The sequence below is a fragment of the Erinaceus europaeus genome, chromosome 6 (genome assembly GCF_950295315.1).
Source record: "Erinaceus europaeus chromosome 6, mEriEur2.1, whole genome shotgun sequence".
Classification (NCBI taxonomy): Eukaryota; Metazoa; Chordata; class Mammalia; order Eulipotyphla; family Erinaceidae; genus Erinaceus; species Erinaceus europaeus.
In genome coordinates this window covers 63474828-63492544 of record NC_080167.1, presented here as the reverse complement: position 1 = coordinate 63492544, position 17717 = coordinate 63474828, and the positions used below count along the sequence as shown (strand labels likewise).

Sequence of the window (17717 nt, the reverse complement as noted above, 5' to 3'; positions counted from 1 at the left end):
AGAAGTGATGGTGGAAACAGCTTGAAGTATTTTAGTCCTAAGCCAGGCCCTGATGCTGATGCTGGAAACTGCTAGAAATCAGAAAAGGCAAAGACCAGCTTCCCTCCCAGAACCTCCCGAAGGCACGTGGCTCTGCTGACACCCTGATTATAGATAGACTCATGATCCCAATTTTAGCTTTCGTGTCTTCTTTTGTTAGGCCTCTTTTAGTGTCATTTATTTAATGCAGTATACTCTTTTTTTTTTTTTTTTGTAGTTTTAAAATTTGTATTTTATGGGCATATACAGAGAGAACAGAACCTTTCTCCACTCTCGCATGTGCAGTGCTAAGAAATCGAACCAAGGCCTCTTGGATTTAAGCCACGTTCTCTACCCACTAAGCAGCCTCCTTGCCTGGTACTATAGTGTATTTAAAATGAGTGTCTGAGGAAGGATGATGGCAGGAACTACATGTGTCAGACCTGAAAGGGCCAGGCAGGCTAAATAAGACAAGGGAGAAGACAGCCTCAGAAGTGGAGGAGGCTGGGGAGGCAGTGGAGTGGGTTCAGGGGCTAAATATACTGTGGATTCCTCTAGCAAGAACAGAGGGAAATACTTAGGTAGAAGAAGGACAAATTTCCTTATGATTCTTAAAAGTTTTATTTATTTATTTTTGATAGGAAGAAATTGAGAGGGAAGGGGTGGGGTGTGTGTGTGTGTGTGTGTGTGTGTGTGTGTGTGTATTTGTGTATATCTGTCTGTCTGTCTATTTAGAGAGACCTTCAGTACTGTTTCACTCATGAAACTTCCTTCCTTCAGGTGGGGACTGTGGTCTTGAACCTGGGCCCTTGTGCACAGTAATGTATGCACTCAGTCAGGTGTTAAGAATGTAAGGCCTCTGGGGAGTCGGGTGCTAGCACAGCGGGTTAAGCGCACGTGGCACAAAACACAAGGACCGGCTTAAGGATCCCGGTGGGGAGTCACTTCACAGGTGGTAAAGCAGGTCTGCAGGTGTCTGTCTTTATCTCCTCCTCTCTGTCTTCCCCTCCTCTCTCCATTTCTCTCTGTCCCATCCAACAATGATGACATCAATAACAATAATAACTACAACAATAAAAACAGCAAGGGCAACAAAAAGGGAATAAATAAATATTTTTTTAAAAAAGCATGTAAGGCCTCTGGGCTAGGTAGGGGTGCACTTAGTTGAGCACACATGTTACACTGAGTAAAGACTCAGGTTCAAGCCCCTGGTCCCCAGCTACAGGGGGAAAGCTTCATGAGTGGTGAAGCAGTGTTGCAGGTGTCTCTCTGTCTCTCTCCCTCCCTGTCTCCCTCTTCCCTCTCGATTTCTAGCTGTCTCTATCCAATAAATAAACATAATGAAAAATAAAAAAAAATAATGTGAGGCCTCTTAACGGCAAATGAGTCCAGGTCGTAAGACTCAGAAATGAGCAAGATGAGAGAAGTCAGCCTGAGACAAAGTTCTGTGGAGTGGATGCTGAGCGGCTGGCCAACCACTGAGAATGAAAAGCCATTGGACTCAGTAAGGCAGGGCCTAGCTGCTCAGTGCTCTTGAAAGACGTGGCTTTGTGTATTAGACCCAGTGCTATTTCTTCTCCATCTGACCACTTGGTGTTTCTGTTTTGATGCCCAACAATCATCAGTGTCTTCATTTGTCCAAAAGGAAGCTGATTTTTGCCCCACCTGGTCTCCTTCCAGTACCCCTCCCCCCTTCAGTAGAAGATAATCCCACCCTTTTGTTGCTCGACAGAGACCATCGCCTTGTGACCCTGCGCTTTCTTTTATTCATATCCAGTTCTAATTCCCGGGCAACTCTTTTCGCCCTACCAGTGACATATCCAGACCACTTGTCCTCACCTCTGTCTCCTCCTTCCAGTTGAATCCAAGCCTCCTTCCTCTGTTCCTGGATGATTGAAGCGACTTTGCTTTCTAACATTACAGCAGTTTCAGATGTGCATCCTTGAAGGTCAACATGTCTGTTTCCTTTGTCCTGATTTATGCGTCTCTTCATGTACATGTAGCTACTAACTACCTATGTGTCTTCTCTGGAAAAAATGAGAACCTCTGTTTTAGTTATATTTTTGTTGTTGTGGTGGTGGTTTTTGCTGTTGCCTTGTGTGACTTTTTAAATACAGTTTAACTGTTAACCTCTGACCAGCTGCCACTTTCAAATATTTCCCCCCATTTCCTAAAGTTGCCTTTCCATGGCATTGTTGCCTTAACTGCCTTGGAACTTTCCAGTTTAATGTTGCCTCACTTGTTTGTTTTTGCTTTTGTTGCCAAATATAAAAAGCTTTCACCAAGGCTGATGGCAAGGGTCTTACCACTTAAATTTTCTTCAAGGAGTTTATGGTTTCCAGAGGTACATTCAAACCCTCAACCATTTTGAATTAATTTGAGGTTATGATGTAAGACAGGGGTCCAGTTTCATTCTTTTGCTTGTGACTATCCAGTTATGGAAGCATCTGCCTTCCCCCCTTCTTCTGGGCTCTTTTTAGCTGCTGGATTCAATACGGGGCAGGGGGTGGGAGTGGGGGGTCTTTTCTAAAGCCAGGCTAGGTTCTTGGAAAGGAAAGCATTCAGAACAACCATCCGTGCCTGTAGTTGATACAGACAGTACTTGGTTAACTTGCTTCTGAACATTCATAAATGAATTACTGGACTCAATTGAAAATTGTTTCCTAAGCCTGTGCCAACATGTTAGTTCTGTTTGTACTTGGTACAATCCTAGTGTGTAAAAACCTTGAAGCAACAGATCTATCTTCCATTGGTTTATCTTAGCCTTAGGTAAGAACTAGAACTCATTCTGGAGGTTTTTTTTCCCCCTTTATTATTATCATTAATTTCTTTTGTTACTATAGCGAAACTGGAATGCTCACTCAACAGGCAGAGGATCTGGGTTGTACTTCTTAAATTCACATATTCAATCTGTTCACATAGACATCTTTATATAGTTTATCTTCTTCACGGGGCACCATAGAGGTCAAATGAGATGAAGAAAGGCTTTAAAATGCTATACATCATTTGCAGTGTGTAACAAAGATAAAATTTGCACCTTTGGGGCCAGGTGATTGTGCACCTGGTTGAGATAACATGTTACCAAGTGCAAGAACCTGGGTTCAAGCCCCTGGTCCCCACCTGCAGCGGGGAGGGGAAGCTTTACAAATGGTGAAGCAATGTTGCAGTTGTCTCTCTTTCCCCATCTCTCCTCCCCTCTCAATGTCTCTCTGTCTCTGTTCAAAATAATCAAGACATTTGCCCTTTTCATAGAGACAAAGAGGTTACAGATGTCAAAAATCTCACTGTTCTGAAAGGACCCATGTTCAGTCCCTCCAGTCCCACCTACAGGGGAAGCTTCATGAGTGGTGAAGCAATGCTATAGCTCTCTTTCTCTTATCTCTCTATCTCTAGTTCTCTCCTTTTACCTTTCTCTCTGTGTCTCTATCAGAGAGGAAAAACTGTTCACCAGGAGCAGTAGATTCATCATATAGGTACCAAGCCCCAGAGTAACCCGTGTGTGTGTGGGGGGGGAGTGTTTGAAAATGTAAGGTGTAGATGTAATACGATATTCTGTACCTTTTAACAAGTCCCTCTTAAGGTCCTGCCTCATTCCATTAAGGTCTTGTGTGTAGTAGTGGTATTCACTTCTTTTGGATTCATGTCTTTTTTAATTTAAATTAATTAATTAATTTATTTTCCCTTGTTGTTTTCATTGTTGTTGTAGTTATGGTTGTTGATGTCGTCGTTGTTGGATAGGACAGAGAGAAATGGAGAGAGGAGGGGAAGACAGAGAGGGGGAGAGAAAGATAGACACCTGCAGACCTGCTTCACTGTGAAGCGATTCCCCTGCAGGTGGGGAGCCTGGGGCTTGAACCGGGATCCTTACGCTGGGTCCTTGCTCTTTGCGCCACGTGCGTTTAACCCGCTGCGCTACCGCCCGACTCCCTGGATTCATGTCTTTATTTCTGCTTCCTCCCTTACTCCTCACTGTGCACACTCATCTATAAATACGCACTTTGTCTTAAAGGGAGCCACCATTAAGAGGGATGAGCAGACCGGAGCCATCACTGTAGCTCGAATCATGAGAGGAGGAGCCGCCGACAGAAGTGGTAAGCCTGTACTGCTGAAGACAAGTCTTGTTGCACTTGCTGTGGAACATTTGTAATGGGCACTTACAAGGATAATCAAGTGAGATTACTTTTTGCTTTGAAAAGTAAGCACCGCTTACATAAAGAATGAAATAGATCTCACCCCACTGCCTTGGACTACATGAGTTTCCAGGATTATACCGAGAGATGTTGCCGTGCCTCTGGTTTGAAAGGAATCGCTAAAAGAATTAGATATAATCGATAGAAAAGATGGCTGAGTAGTTGATGATAGCCATGATGCTCCTGTTATTTGTTTGCCAGCTTCATTATGTCGGAGGCTCTGGACTACAATGCAATAGAAATTCTTGGTCTGTTGAGGTGGAATCTCACTGAGGCAGGTGAAGATTTCCTTCCCCACCCTCAGCGAGGACGCTAGTACGGCACTGTTACAAACGATGGTCTCTCTTGCAGACCCCATTTCTAACGCACAAACATTGCTGCTGCTTCTCAGGTCTTATCCATGTCGGTGATGAGCTTAGGGAAGTGAATGGAATACCAGTGGAGGATAAAAGGCCTGAGGAAGTAATACAGATTTTGGTAAGCTGAAATCTTATTTCTGATAGCAGGACATGTGAAATTGAGTCAGTGTATTTCAGATCTGGGTCTGAATACAGGATTTGGTTCTAGAAGTCCCAGGTTCAAATCCCAACGCCCTTACTTGCTCCCTGTCTATTGTCGGAAAATTCTGCTTTTCCTTGACCTAGCATTTTCACTAGTAGATTGAGATTAAGAAATAAATATATCACTGGAATGTTGTGAGTATTAAAATAGGTAATATAAGCAAAGAGCTTATTATAGGACCTGCTTGACCAGGTACGGTAGGCATCTACTGTATTGATGAAAGAACACTGATCCTTCTTCTCTTGACTTAGCTACTTAGCTGAGCTGATTCTGAAAAGCAGAAATGGTGGGGATATAATAAATGTTAAGAGAGAGTGAGAGAGAGAGAGAGAGAGAGAGAAAGAGGATGACAAGAGAATAGTGGACTCACCGTTGTCCAACCCAAGTCAAAGACTCAGGCTGAACTAGAGAGGAAATCTTCCATGCTATTCAGTGTGTTGCGTGATGGCTCACTTGCTCGCTACAGATCAGTTTTCTTGATTGTTGCTTTTTGATGAACCTTCCAGATGACGGGAATCACATGTTTGTAACCACACATGGTAGGGTTGATATTTTCTCTCATAAACCATGGATGCTAATACTTCAATGTAATTCTGAACACTCACCGTCACCTGTACTCGTCACTTAATCTTACTTGTCTTTAAGACACTGCTTTTTATTTTTTCAGTCATCTTGGATGCCAATACTCACTGGTATTTTAGAAGTTCTCAGGAACTAAATGTGAATTTACTGCCTATATATATTTTTTAACTTCTAGTATACTGATTTTTTTTTTTTAATTGCCACCAGAGTTTAAACTGCCGTCAGTGGTAACTGATTCTCAGTGCCGGCGCTATGAATCTACTGCTCCCAAAAGCCCTTTTCCTCTTTTTAATTTTTTTAACTTTATTTGATAGGGCAGGAAAAATTGAGAGAGGAGGGGGAGGTATAGAGAAAGATACCTACAGACCTACTTCACTGCTCGCAAAGCACCCCTTCCCCTGCAGGTGGAGGGTGGGGGCCTTGAACCTGCGTCCTTGCACATGGTAACAAGTGCTCTTAATCAAATGCACAACTACCCGACCTCTGATTTTTTCCCCCCAACTTTATTGATTTCTCACGTGACTGGAATGTCCACAAAAATAGCTTTCCCCAATTTGGTGTATCTCAGAGTCAAAACTCCCGAGCTTGTGATTTTCAGATGCTTTTACTTTGCTGCCTGTTTTGGCTACTTTCTAGAAACATTGTCATTCATCTTCCCAGGCACAGTCTCAGGGAGCGATTACATTCAAGATTATCCCCAGCATCAAGGAAGAGACTCCATCTAAAGAAGGCAAGGTAATCATCCCTTAAAAACCATTTGTTTGGGGGTGGGGCAGAAGATAGGTCACCTGGTAAGACCCCTGCTTGCCGTGTTCGCTGGGCGCTGACCCCAACACCGCTTGGGAGTGCCATTGACACCAGGGGCGGCTTCAGTACTGTATTGCTGTCTCTGTCTCTGTTTGTCTCTGTCTCTAAAATAAACAGAATGAAAAAGTAGGCCTGGTGCAATTAAAAAAAAAGAAAACAGAACTATAATTTGTTTTTTTGGTGGGGCAGCTAACGTTCTCCCTGTAACGCATATCCTCTTGGTCACAATAAGCTTTAATATTCCTGTTCAGAAATATCTACTTAGATGTTTCATCAGGTAAAGTCCAGAGCACTATTCCATCATGTTTGGAACCAGGTCTGGAACCTGGGCCTCTGGCCTGCATGCCCAGCATTCTGCCCGCTGCAGTTTTCTCCTCCAGAGCAAGGAGTTCTTTCTTTGTCTTTCGTCTTCAGTGTCCCTTCATTGCGGGAGTAGCAAGTTACAGGTACATTTTCACATGTCTCCAGGACAGGTGTTAGTATGTGCCGGTCTCCATGGACCTGTCATCCTGTTTCAGCCCCGTGACCCTCCCGTCCCCCTTCTGAGCCCCCACTTATGCTGCAGGAAGATCTACAAATCCACAGTTGGTGGCTCTTAGATCAGAGCAGGGAGCATGTAGGCCGTCTCACATTGAGATTTCACATGGGGGGTGGGGTGGTCGGTGGCACACCGGCTTACGTGCACATAGTACAAAGCACAAGGACCTGTGCAAAGATCCCGGTTTGAGCCCCTGGCTCCCACCTGCAGGGGCTCGCTTCACAAGTGGTGAAACAAGGCTGCAAGTGTCTATCTTTCTCTCAGTCTTCCCCTCTTCTCTCAATTTCTCTCTGTCTTATCCGATAAAATGGAAAAAGTGGATTTGTAGTGCAGCCACTGAGCCCTAGCGATAACCCTGGAGGCCAAAAAAAAGTTTTTTTCCCCACATTCATTTTGCATCAAACTCTTCTTTCAGATATTTATCAAAGCCCTCTTTAACTATGACCCCAACGAGGACAAAGCCATTCCATGTAAGGAAGCCGGGCTTGCTTTCAGGAAGGGAGATATCCTTCAGATTATGAGCCAGGATGATGCAACCTGGTGGCAAGCAAAGCACGAAGGTGATTCCAACCCCCGGGCCGGCCTGATCCCCTCCAAGCACTTCCAGGAAAGGTGAGCCCCCGGCCGGCAGATGGCCACCTGCACCTGACGCTTGGTTCTCTGCCAAATATCCTGCCAGCCCAGTGGTGATAAAGGAAGCACTACAGCCTCGCCTTAGCCTCCTGGATCCCTTGGGTTAGGTTTCTGTTTTGTCTAACTCAGTATGAATGGTGACCAAGAATAATAAAGCCAGTCCCAGGTCATATTTGGCTTTTGTTATAAAAAGCAAGTGGAAAACAGCATATTGATATCTGGAGCTATGTTGATGTGGAAATGGGCATGAAAAAAAAAAGTGACTTGGAAATGGGGATGATTTATAAAAAAACCAAAATTTGAAAGTCAAGGACTCCTCAATCGGAGCTGACTGCACTGTGTTTTTATCTTCCACCTCACCTTCAATTACTTTCTCTTAGAACTGTTGAACCTTTTGGTGTCCTACTAATCTTGGGCCTGTGCTGAGTATTGACAGGTATCTTGACCTTCTCTCCTGCCTTTCTCTCTTCCCCCTGCAGGAGGTTGGCTCTGAGACGACCAGAATTATTAATTCAGCCCCTGAAAGTTTCCAACAGGAAATCATGTAAGTTGGTTAACAGGAATGTCAAGTAACCTGAGCTTGCTGTTTGTTTTTGACTATTAGAACAGGTGTCTGTAGTCGGTTATAAGGCCAGTCTGTGACTTTTAAGGTAGCTTTCAGGCCATCATTTCACAGGAACCCCACAGTAAGGAGTTGATTATCAGAGTATCAGTGCGCATTTATTTGTTGAAGGAATGGGTGTCTAATGGTGTTTGTACTAATAAGTCTCTGACTCACTCTTGAAGAAAACAGCTGTCATTGTCTTGATGATTTCTAAATCTAGGTACTTATTTTACACTTATAACTATAAGTACTCTAAAGCCCGAGGAATTGGGGAAGATATTTCTTGGTAAAGATTAGTGAGGAATAACCTACCACTTTCTTGAGGACAAAAGCAGTTGTGCCGGAGAATAGTCATTCTTGTTCTTCTTGATGGCTTTTCTTATCTGGACACTGTGATTATACCGCATATTAACTCGCCTCTCACCACAGGACATTAAAAAGCAGAATAAAAAGGATGATACACAACTCTGGAAAAACACAGTGTGGTGATGGGTGTCTTTCTTGTTTTCTTCTGATCTTCTCTCAACTTTCCTTTCCTTTCATTGCCTCTGAATGTTTCATGGTTCTGAATATCTCAACACGAGGGTGTGTGTGTGTGTGGGGGGGGAAGCCCTTGGTTTTCAGTGTGGAAGTCGTACATTCAAAGACGACATGAGCAAAGAAACGGTCCTGGAATTCTGCAGCAACATCTGTTTTTACTATTGCTACTCCCCCCTCCCCTTCTTCACATCTCCTGTTATTGCTGTCATTTTGCAAAGCATATAGCCCAGGAATTACGTAATAAGAGGGCCCAACTGCAGCGGAGAATAAATCTCACCAGCAGGCAAATGCTTTAAGGAGAGCACTGACTCCAAAGCCTGCTTGCTCTTCCTCCACTACGTCTGGGAAGAAGAACATTAAAAACAAAAAAAAAATCGTCACAGAATGCCACAGGTATTGCGACATCGGAAAGCTTAAAATGCCACCAGAATATCACACTGGTTTTGTGAGCATGGAAGTCTCACTGGCAACTCACATGGCTGGAAGGAGCGCCAACCCCCTCCCTCACCCCTTGCTCTTTGAGGCATTTGTGAGTCCAGGAACAGCACATTGCCCACACGTGGGGTTCATGTGGGATAAAATGTGCAAATTGGAAGTGAAGTAAATTATTATTTTACTGGAATCTGAATCTCTACTTGAATTTGCTTGGGCCTTAGGTGACGTAGGAACGAGACATTTTATATAATTATGGAGTTTGGCTTATTTCAAATTTCTATAGAGAGATGCTTTTTCTAAGAATAATGCAAGATGGATTGGTGGTTTTTTGTTTTAGAGAGAGAAATTGAGAGAGGAGGGGAGATAGAGAGAGAGATAGACACCGGTGGACCTGCTTCACCACTTTTTAAAAAATTTATTTTATTTATAAAAAGGAAACATTGACAAAACCATAGGTTAAGAGGGGTAAAACTCCACACAGTTCCCACCACCAGAACTCCGTATCCCGTCCCTCTCCCCTGATAGCTTTCCTATTCTTTAACCCTGTGGGAGTATGGACCCAAGGTCATTGTGGGATGCAGAAGGTGGGAGATCTGGCTTCTGTAATTGCTTCCCCACTGAACATGGGCTTTGACAAGTTGATTCATACTCCCAGCCTGCCTCTCTCTTTCCCTAGTGGGGTGGGGTTCTGGGGAATCGGAGCTCCAGGACACATTGGTGGGGTTGTCTGCCCAGGGAAGTCTGGTTGGCATCATTGTAACATCTGGAACCTGGTGGCTGAAAAGAGAGTTAACATAGAAAGCCAAACAAATTGCTGACTAATCATGAACCTAAAGGCTGGAGTAGTGCAGATGAAGAGTGTGTGTGGGGGGGTTCTCCGCTTTGTTGATAGCTAGTAGGCATAATTTAGTTATATTCCAAAGGGCCTGTGGCTATACTAGTTTTTTTTCTCCCCTCCCCCCAAACCTGAAATCTGATATGCAGGTGATCCTAATTATTGTCTGGGGAGATGATGTCATGGCTGGAAAAAGGACCAGAAAGCTGGATCAGGGAAGAGGGTAGCTCCCAAATATAGGAAAGGGGTATAAATATTGTTGACTGTAAACCCCATCAATTTGATCTGATCTGGGGCCCATATTTAGCTTAGGAGCCTATGTGACATCTGCATCCCTATAGATCTGAGCTCACATTCTGTGGTCATGAGTAGGAATGTTCCAAGCTGCCCCAATATCAGGCCCCATCTTCCTCAGGTGTAACATAGAGTATATTGTCCAGCCTCCTTTCAGAGGATGGAACGTTCTCTACTGTTGTTGATCCAAGTTGAGGGCAAGGTCCTATGGGGGCCCACAAAGGGTCCTATTTTGTGGTTCCTGAGAAAGGTGGCTGGTAACAATGGAGAGAGGGATTTATTCGAGGTCTAGGCCCATCATGTCTCAGGACTCCCCAAATAGGGCTTGACTGATAACTGGTCTCGGTATAAACGTGTGAATAGAGTGTGTGTGTGTGTGTGTGTTGAAGCATTAACTGTGACGAAGGCTCTTTGCTAATTCATGTAATTTCTTTTATCTTCTGGTAATTCAGTATTAGAATATGAGAAACATTTAAGGAAGTGTCTTCATTTGGATATTATTAGTACATGCACATTTTTCTTTTTTTCTGCATTTTGAATACTTTGTTTGAAGTGTTTACTGGCTTCCTCTCTTCTTTTTTCCTTCCTTACTTTCACTAGATTTTGATTGACTGTGGGATGCATTGTTCTCATATTTAGGTATCTTTTTCAATAAAAATAAAGCCAGTCAATTATTCTCTGTAAGCCTCCAGTTTTAGTTGAGAATACCTTGTTCAGAAAGACAATATATTTCCATGGGAATTAAGTAGAAAGCTCCTAGTGTCTTTATTATCAAGGGGTTGAAGTTTCTCTGAATGTTGTCTCTTAAATTCCTGAACTCCAAAGCTGTTCAGAAATCATTGTTCTGGTTCAGAACATTTTTAAAGGCACTTAGAAGCACTTTGTTTTGTAACCTGTATATTTGATAGTGTTTCTCTGTACAACCACACCTTGTAAAGGCCATCTGACTCATCTCTTCCTGGACTTCAACACTTGGTACTTAGAGTTATGGAAAAGGATATTCATGTTATCATGCCTTTGGCTCTATTATAGGATAATACCATGCAGAAAAACAGAAATGAATATCAGACCTTTTATGACTCTCAAGAATAATTTATGGGATGAACTCATAAGAGTCACCTTTTTTAAACAAATATTTTATTTTTTAAAATTTATTTGTAAAATACAAAATAGAAAATATCGACAAAACCACAGGATAAGAGGGGTAAAATTCCATACATTTCCCACCAACTAGAGTTCCGTATCCCATCTCCTTCACTGGAAGCTTTCCTATTCTTTACCCCTCTGGCAGTATGGACCCAGGGTCATTATGGGGTGCAGAAGGTGGAAGGTCTGGCTTCTGTAATTGCTTCTCTGATGAACACGAGCATTGGCAGGTCCATCCATACTCCCAGCCTGTTTTTTTCTTTTCCCAGTGGGGCAGGGCTCCGGAGAGATGGGGTGCCAGGATACATTGGTGAGGTTGTCTGTCCCGGGGGGAGTCAGATTGGCATCACGGTAGCATCTGCAATTTGGTACCTGAAAAAGCATTAAGATATAAAGAAGAACAAATTCCTTAATAACCCGGAACCTAAAGGCACGAATATAGCAGATGAGATTTGGGGTCAACATTTTGGAAAAAGCTAGTTTAGGTCCCAAGGGGCCCATTGACTTTCCTTATTTTTGCCTGAGCCTGACAGCTAACATGCAGGCCGGCTTTTTTTTTTTTTTTTTTTTTTAAGATAGAGACAGAAAGGGAGAGACAGACGGTGTCCACAACATTGAAGCTTCCTTCAGTGTAGTAGGGACTGGGTTCAAACCTGGGTAGTGTGTGTGGCAAAGCTCTATCCAAGTGATTCATTTCACTCGCCCAAAATCCATTTTCTAAAAATGTGATTTACATAAAATTTCTGAAAGGAATATTTTTGGCATATTGGTGTTCACAGATTTATGAAAATCACGCCTGTCCATAAACCTTTTCTGCACTAAATTTTATAAGTGCCCATACAACAAACAGCAGGGTTTTGGTAGCCCTTAAAATCAGGATAATGAACTTTAATAATAACGAGTATCAAATTCATCAAATAACAGTTTTCATTAAGTGATTGCGTTCCTGAGATTTGACTCTTTGTTGGCATATCACCATAACTAACGTTTGCATAGAAGAAAAAATCATGGGAGATTACTCTGGAATTACAGAGCCCCAGTTAATGTCAACATAGCAATCAGAAAGGAATGGAGATCCCCAGTATTCTGTATCTTCACATTTATATTTGTGCTTGAGCTCTCAGACCCAGTAAATAAAACCAGGGGCCATGATAGTACCAGCCTCTTTAGGATTCCAAACTAGCATCCTTGCACAGAACTTGTAAAGTGCAGTGGAATTCATCTTTGATGTCTGGTTACTTCCTCCTTGGCACATCTAATGCATTGCCAGAAAACAGACATTTAATATTAAGTACTTCGCTTCTTGTAGTTGGACACTACTAAAAACTGTAACATTCCTGGATCTTAGAAGCTTTATTTCCTAAGCTTTTAAGGGACTCTTTTCTTCTTCCTCCTCCTCCTCCCCTTGGTTTTTGTTTGGTTTTGGAAGTTGCTTATGAAACAAACACACTTATCTGAGAATATTTGTGTTCTCTCTGTCATTTAGTGACAGGTTTTTTGCATACAGGATTTGTACTAATAACACCGACAGAAGACCTGAAAGCCGGATGGGTTTTCTTTCATTCAACCAGTGTTTAGATGATGACATGAAAGACACAGGTTAAGTGTGTTAGAAATGAGTAAGAACGTATCTAATATCTCAAGTAGCATGAAAGAGTAGTTTTCATGACAGGCACTTGGCAGCTTGTATTCTTGTGCCGTATATAATTTAAAGCCCCTTCTGACTTCCTGCCAAAAGCTTATTTTTACAGTTCAGTTGCACATGCAAAGCAATATGATGTCACCCAACCTTTGAAAGAAATATGAATATATGTGATTACTTTAAATGTTTGTTGTCTTCTTTATTGAACCTAAGTATATAAATTAAGAAGTGTCTTCCCAATAGCATGAACACTGATTAAACGTTAACGTCAATAGGATGTAATTTATATTTAAGTACATATAGTGTTCAGAGAAAGCACTTGCCTATATATTTTATAGCAGCACATTAAAATGTATTTATTTATACTTGGTTTCTTTTTTACTTGCCAATGTAGAAATGCCTGAATTTTCATAAATTACTAAATTAATAGTATTTTTCCCTGCATAAAGTTAAAGAATCCATATACAACAAACTACCAAAAAACAGTTTATTGACATCATGAAGATCTGATAGTGAAAAATACAAAATGTTATATTTTAGTATTTGTTTTAACCAGGTCTAACTGTTACCAGGTGAATGAAAAAGGAAATTTTACTTGTAGCTAAAGGGTTTTCTTTCAGACAAGGTGTAGGCAAGTTCATTCAAAGACAAATATTTTGTGGACTGAAAATCATCAAAAGTTTAAGTTTAAAAACTGATTGTAAAAGAAAGAAATCACTAAGCTTGGTAATAGTATTTGAAGGCTAAATGTTTGACATACACACATATATTCCTTTAACTTTTTTCTTTATTTTTTAATTGGGGGATTAACGGTTTACAGTCAACAGTAAAATACAATAGTTTGTCCATGTGTTACATTTCCACATAACAGTACAACCCCCACTACGTCCTCCTCTGCCATCATGTTCCAGGACATGAACCCTCCCCTCACCCTCACCCCAGAGTCTTTGACTTTGGTGCAACACACCAACTCCAGTCCAAGTTCTGCTTAGTGTTTTCCCTTCTAATCTTGTTTTACAACTTCTGTCTAGGAGTGAGACCATCCCATATTCATCCTTCTGTTTCTGACTTATCTCACTTAACATGATTCCTTCAAGCTCCACCCAAGATGGGGTAAAGAAGGTGAAGTCACATTTTTTTTTTTTGCCTCCAGGGATATCACTGGGGCTCAGTGCCTGCACTATGAATCCACTGTTCCTAGAGGCCATTTTTTCTCATTTTTGTTGCCCTTGTTGTTGTCATTATTGTTATTGTTGTTATTGCTGTTGTTGTTGGTACATAGGACAGAGAGAAACCAAGAAAGGAGGGGAAGACAGAGAAGGGGGGAGAGAAAGACACCTGCAGACCTACTTCACTGCTTGTGAAGCGACCCCCCTGAAGGTGGGGGAATTCACCATCTTTAATGTCTGAGTAGTATCCTTTAACCTTTTGTTTTGTTTTTGCAACCAGGGTTGTTATCACAGGGGCTCAGTGCTTACTTGACTCCTTTGTTCCTGGTAGCCTTGTTTATAGATATTGAGAGAGGGAGATGGGATGGGGGAGAGACAGAGAGAAGGAAAGACACATATAAGACTTTTCATCAGCGTTCTGGTGGTGGAAATTGTGTAGAGTTGTACTCCTCTTATCCTATGGTTTAGTCAATGTTTCCTTTTTATAAATAAAAAAATTAAAAAAATAAAAGACTGTTCATGCAGCTTCCCTTCCACAGGGAGAACTGGGGACTTGAACCCGGATGCTGGAATACCCTCTGACATATGCTTTACCACATTTACCACAGCCTGCCACCTTCTGAAGTTTAAAATACAGCTTCTCAAGTTGAGAAAACATCTTCCTCCTGGGATCTTAAATAGTGTTTGTCCGTTACGTTGACATACAAAGTTAATTCAGAAATTAACCATTAGATTGCTTATGCTATATTAAGTTTGTATGTATGTACAAAACTTTGTTAGACATTTTTTAAATATCGGTAAAGTTTTGTACAAATAGCAACGTAGCGTTTTAAAAAATACTGAAGCATTTTTAAAAATACTGATACTCTTTGGGAAATGTTTTCAGGGTTTAGTTTTCGTGGAAAGAGGTACCAGTGCAGTAAGCTGCACATCTAATTATCTGCATCACAAGATGGTTGGGGTGAGGGCCTTTCTAATTGCTCAGGCTGTGTGCTTTTAAGTGCGAAGGATCCTGAACCATACTGTCTCTTGTATTTTGTCCTGGGCACCCATTTTAATGCAGGGAAGAAAGAGTTGCTTAAGGGGGTCTGAGAAGTGATTGATGCATTATTTTAGAGGAGACTGGCATTTGTGGGTGAAGGAGCGTAGGACAGTGTGGGCATCTCACTTTGCTCAAGTGACCTGTCAGTAAACACAGTTTCTCTGCTTGTTCCTCACAGTGACAGAAAGGGGAAGAAGTCAGATTTCTCAGACATTGAATCGACCCGTAAGTGCTAAAGCTAGTAGTAAGAAACAAACCCCCTCAGAATCATTTGAAAACAGCCACAGTACACATGGGTTCTAGGGCAGAAATTTTAGATTTGTATAAGACAAAGGACAACTACTACATGTTTGTTCTTTTAAGCCACGATTTTATATATGATAGCACAGACATCATACTCTGGATTCAAACTGCGTGGGTTCAAATCCTGGACTCGCCCTTTGATTTCTCTGCACCTCTCATTTGCTGTCTCTAAAGTAGAGACAACAGCAGTGACCTGAGTTGTTGGGAGTCAGCTTTCAGCGTTTTATTTGCATAGAACAGTAAGAACCATGTACTCATCCCCACTTTCTTCTGCAATCACCCTTTTCTTTTTTCTTTTATTTATTATTATTATTACTATTATTTTTCCTCCAGGGTTATTGCTGGGCTCGGTGCCTGCACCATGAATCCACCGCTCCTGGAGGCCATTTTTTTCCCCTTTTGTTGCCCTTGTTGTTGTAGCCTCGTTGTGCTTATTATTATTGCCATTGTTGATGTTGTTCATTGTTGGATAGGACAGAGAGAAATGGAGAAAGGAGGGGAAGACAGAGAGGGGGAGAGAAAGATAGACACCTGCAGACCTGCTTCACCGCCTGTGAAGCGACTCCCCTGCAGGTGGGGAGCCGGGGGCTCGAACGGGGATCCTTACGCGGGTCCTTGCGCTTTGTGCCACATGCGCTTAACCCACTGCACCGCCGCCCAACCCCTGCAATCACCCTTTTTTGAGTTTCACCTCTTTTGTTGTTAACTGCCTAATTTTAAGACTAAGGAAAGCTGTCCCATTGTTTCTTTCGGTCATTGTCTATAAGCATGACACTTGCTATTGTATGCAATGTGTCATAAACTGACAACCCTGTTTTCTTCCTACTTAAGACTTCTGTGGAGAAAGTTGTCTTCCAAGAGTCTATGCTGCATGTCCACAGTCTTTTATAAAATGTAGGGGACTGGGTGGTGGCACACATTATCATGTTCAGGGACCCAGGTTCAAGCTTCATAAGTGGTAAAGCAGGGCTGCCAAGTGTCTCCCTCTCCCTGCCCCTCTCCCCTCTCCCCTCTGGACTTGTCTTTGTCCAGTAAAATAAAAGAATAGGAAATGTAAACCTGATTTTTGTAGTATAAACTACAGTTAGTCATTTAGATTATAGATTGGTTTGGGGGTTTTCATTCTTGGGCACTTGGATTTTAATCATCTTAGTTCCATGGCACTAGGTCTTGATATCAAAAGAGGCAGAACTCAAATCTATTCTGTTACTCCTACTGGGAAATAGATTCTCTTTTTAACAGTCTGCTCTGTGGAGGGTTGCAGCTAGCTAGCGTATGATCGGTCTTATGCTCTACTCAGATGATCGCATGTCTACATGCTTGGTTTGGCTAAGCCTTATCACTGAAGAGTATTTTCCAGTGATTTTTTAGCTGTCTGTGGCATCCCAGAGCTACTATGAAGGTGGAATGTGGGTGACACACACAGCGAGCTTGAATAATAATGCCTTGCTAATGGGGTTTGAATAGTAACAGCCTAGCCTGAGTGCCCGTGGTGAACATTTGGAAAGTGAAGATGCAGTGGTACTCACTTTGTCCTAAGCATCATCTTTAACTGTCCTTCTAATAATTTGGGGAGAGAAGGCATCCTGATTTACTGCTCGCTGATCCTGAGTGAAATGGGTTGAACTCTGTGACTCAGAGTTAGATTTTGCTTGTTTACCTGCCAGAACTTTTTCCACCTTTCACTGAAGAGGATTCTCCTCAGCAAACTTAATCCTTAGATTGCTGTCATATTAGTATCTTAGAATTGTTGTTAAAAAATAATTTGGAAATATTCAACAAAAATACTTGTTTTTTTTCTCCCCCCTTGGCTTTTCTAAGATGAGGAAACAGTTGAGTGTGGTAGGTGAATTTTATTTTTTGTTTTGTTTTGTAATCTTGGTGAAACATCTTCCTACTTTAATTGTATTTATACATGTTTAATCATTTCCTTTCTTATTTTCTTTATGCTTCTCAGAGGAAATTAAAGGTACATGTACAAAAGTTTCCCTGAATAACCTGGTGATCTTACTTAGTGCACATATGTGTGGGCTTAAACTGAACTAGCCAGAAGCTTGTGAAAGATTATCCATGCTCAGTCTTGACATTGCAGTCCCAAAAATGATGATCAGACTTTGTTTTAGAAAGAAGACTTTTTTTTTTTTGCTTCAGGCAGTGAAGATATAGGAAACAAATTTAAAAATTACATCATATTTTTATCTGTTAGTCTCAAATGAAGAAAACAGTGTCAATTAAAAATATCAGACTTTTTAAAACATAAGTATGTGGGGAGAATCTTCTCAGTTACTTGGCTTCAGCACCAGCTGTGCTGTTGATTATAGAAGTATGCTTATATAAAGTGTTATATAAAATAACTAGTGTTCTACTAAAATTAAAAA

At 41.7% G+C, this 17717-nt stretch overlaps 1 protein-coding gene across 6 annotated transcripts in view; it reads left to right on the top strand.

Moving 5' to 3' along the window:
* The window catches only part of MPP7 (MAGUK p55 scaffold protein 7), a 166724-nt gene that overhangs the window by 106854 nt on the left and 42153 nt on the right, over nucleotides 1-17717 (top strand). For all 6 annotated transcript variants that reach the window (XM_060192359.1, XM_060192363.1, XM_060192358.1 and 3 more), the window contains 5 exons: nucleotides 4028-4109; nucleotides 4600-4685; nucleotides 6012-6086; nucleotides 7112-7308; nucleotides 7809-7873. In XM_060192359.1, the coding sequence (XP_060048342.1) occupies nucleotides 4028-4109; nucleotides 4600-4685; nucleotides 6012-6086; nucleotides 7112-7308; nucleotides 7809-7873 (505 nt within the window). The remainder of the gene's footprint in view (nucleotides 1-4027; nucleotides 4110-4599; nucleotides 4686-6011; nucleotides 6087-7111; nucleotides 7309-7808; nucleotides 7874-17717) is intronic.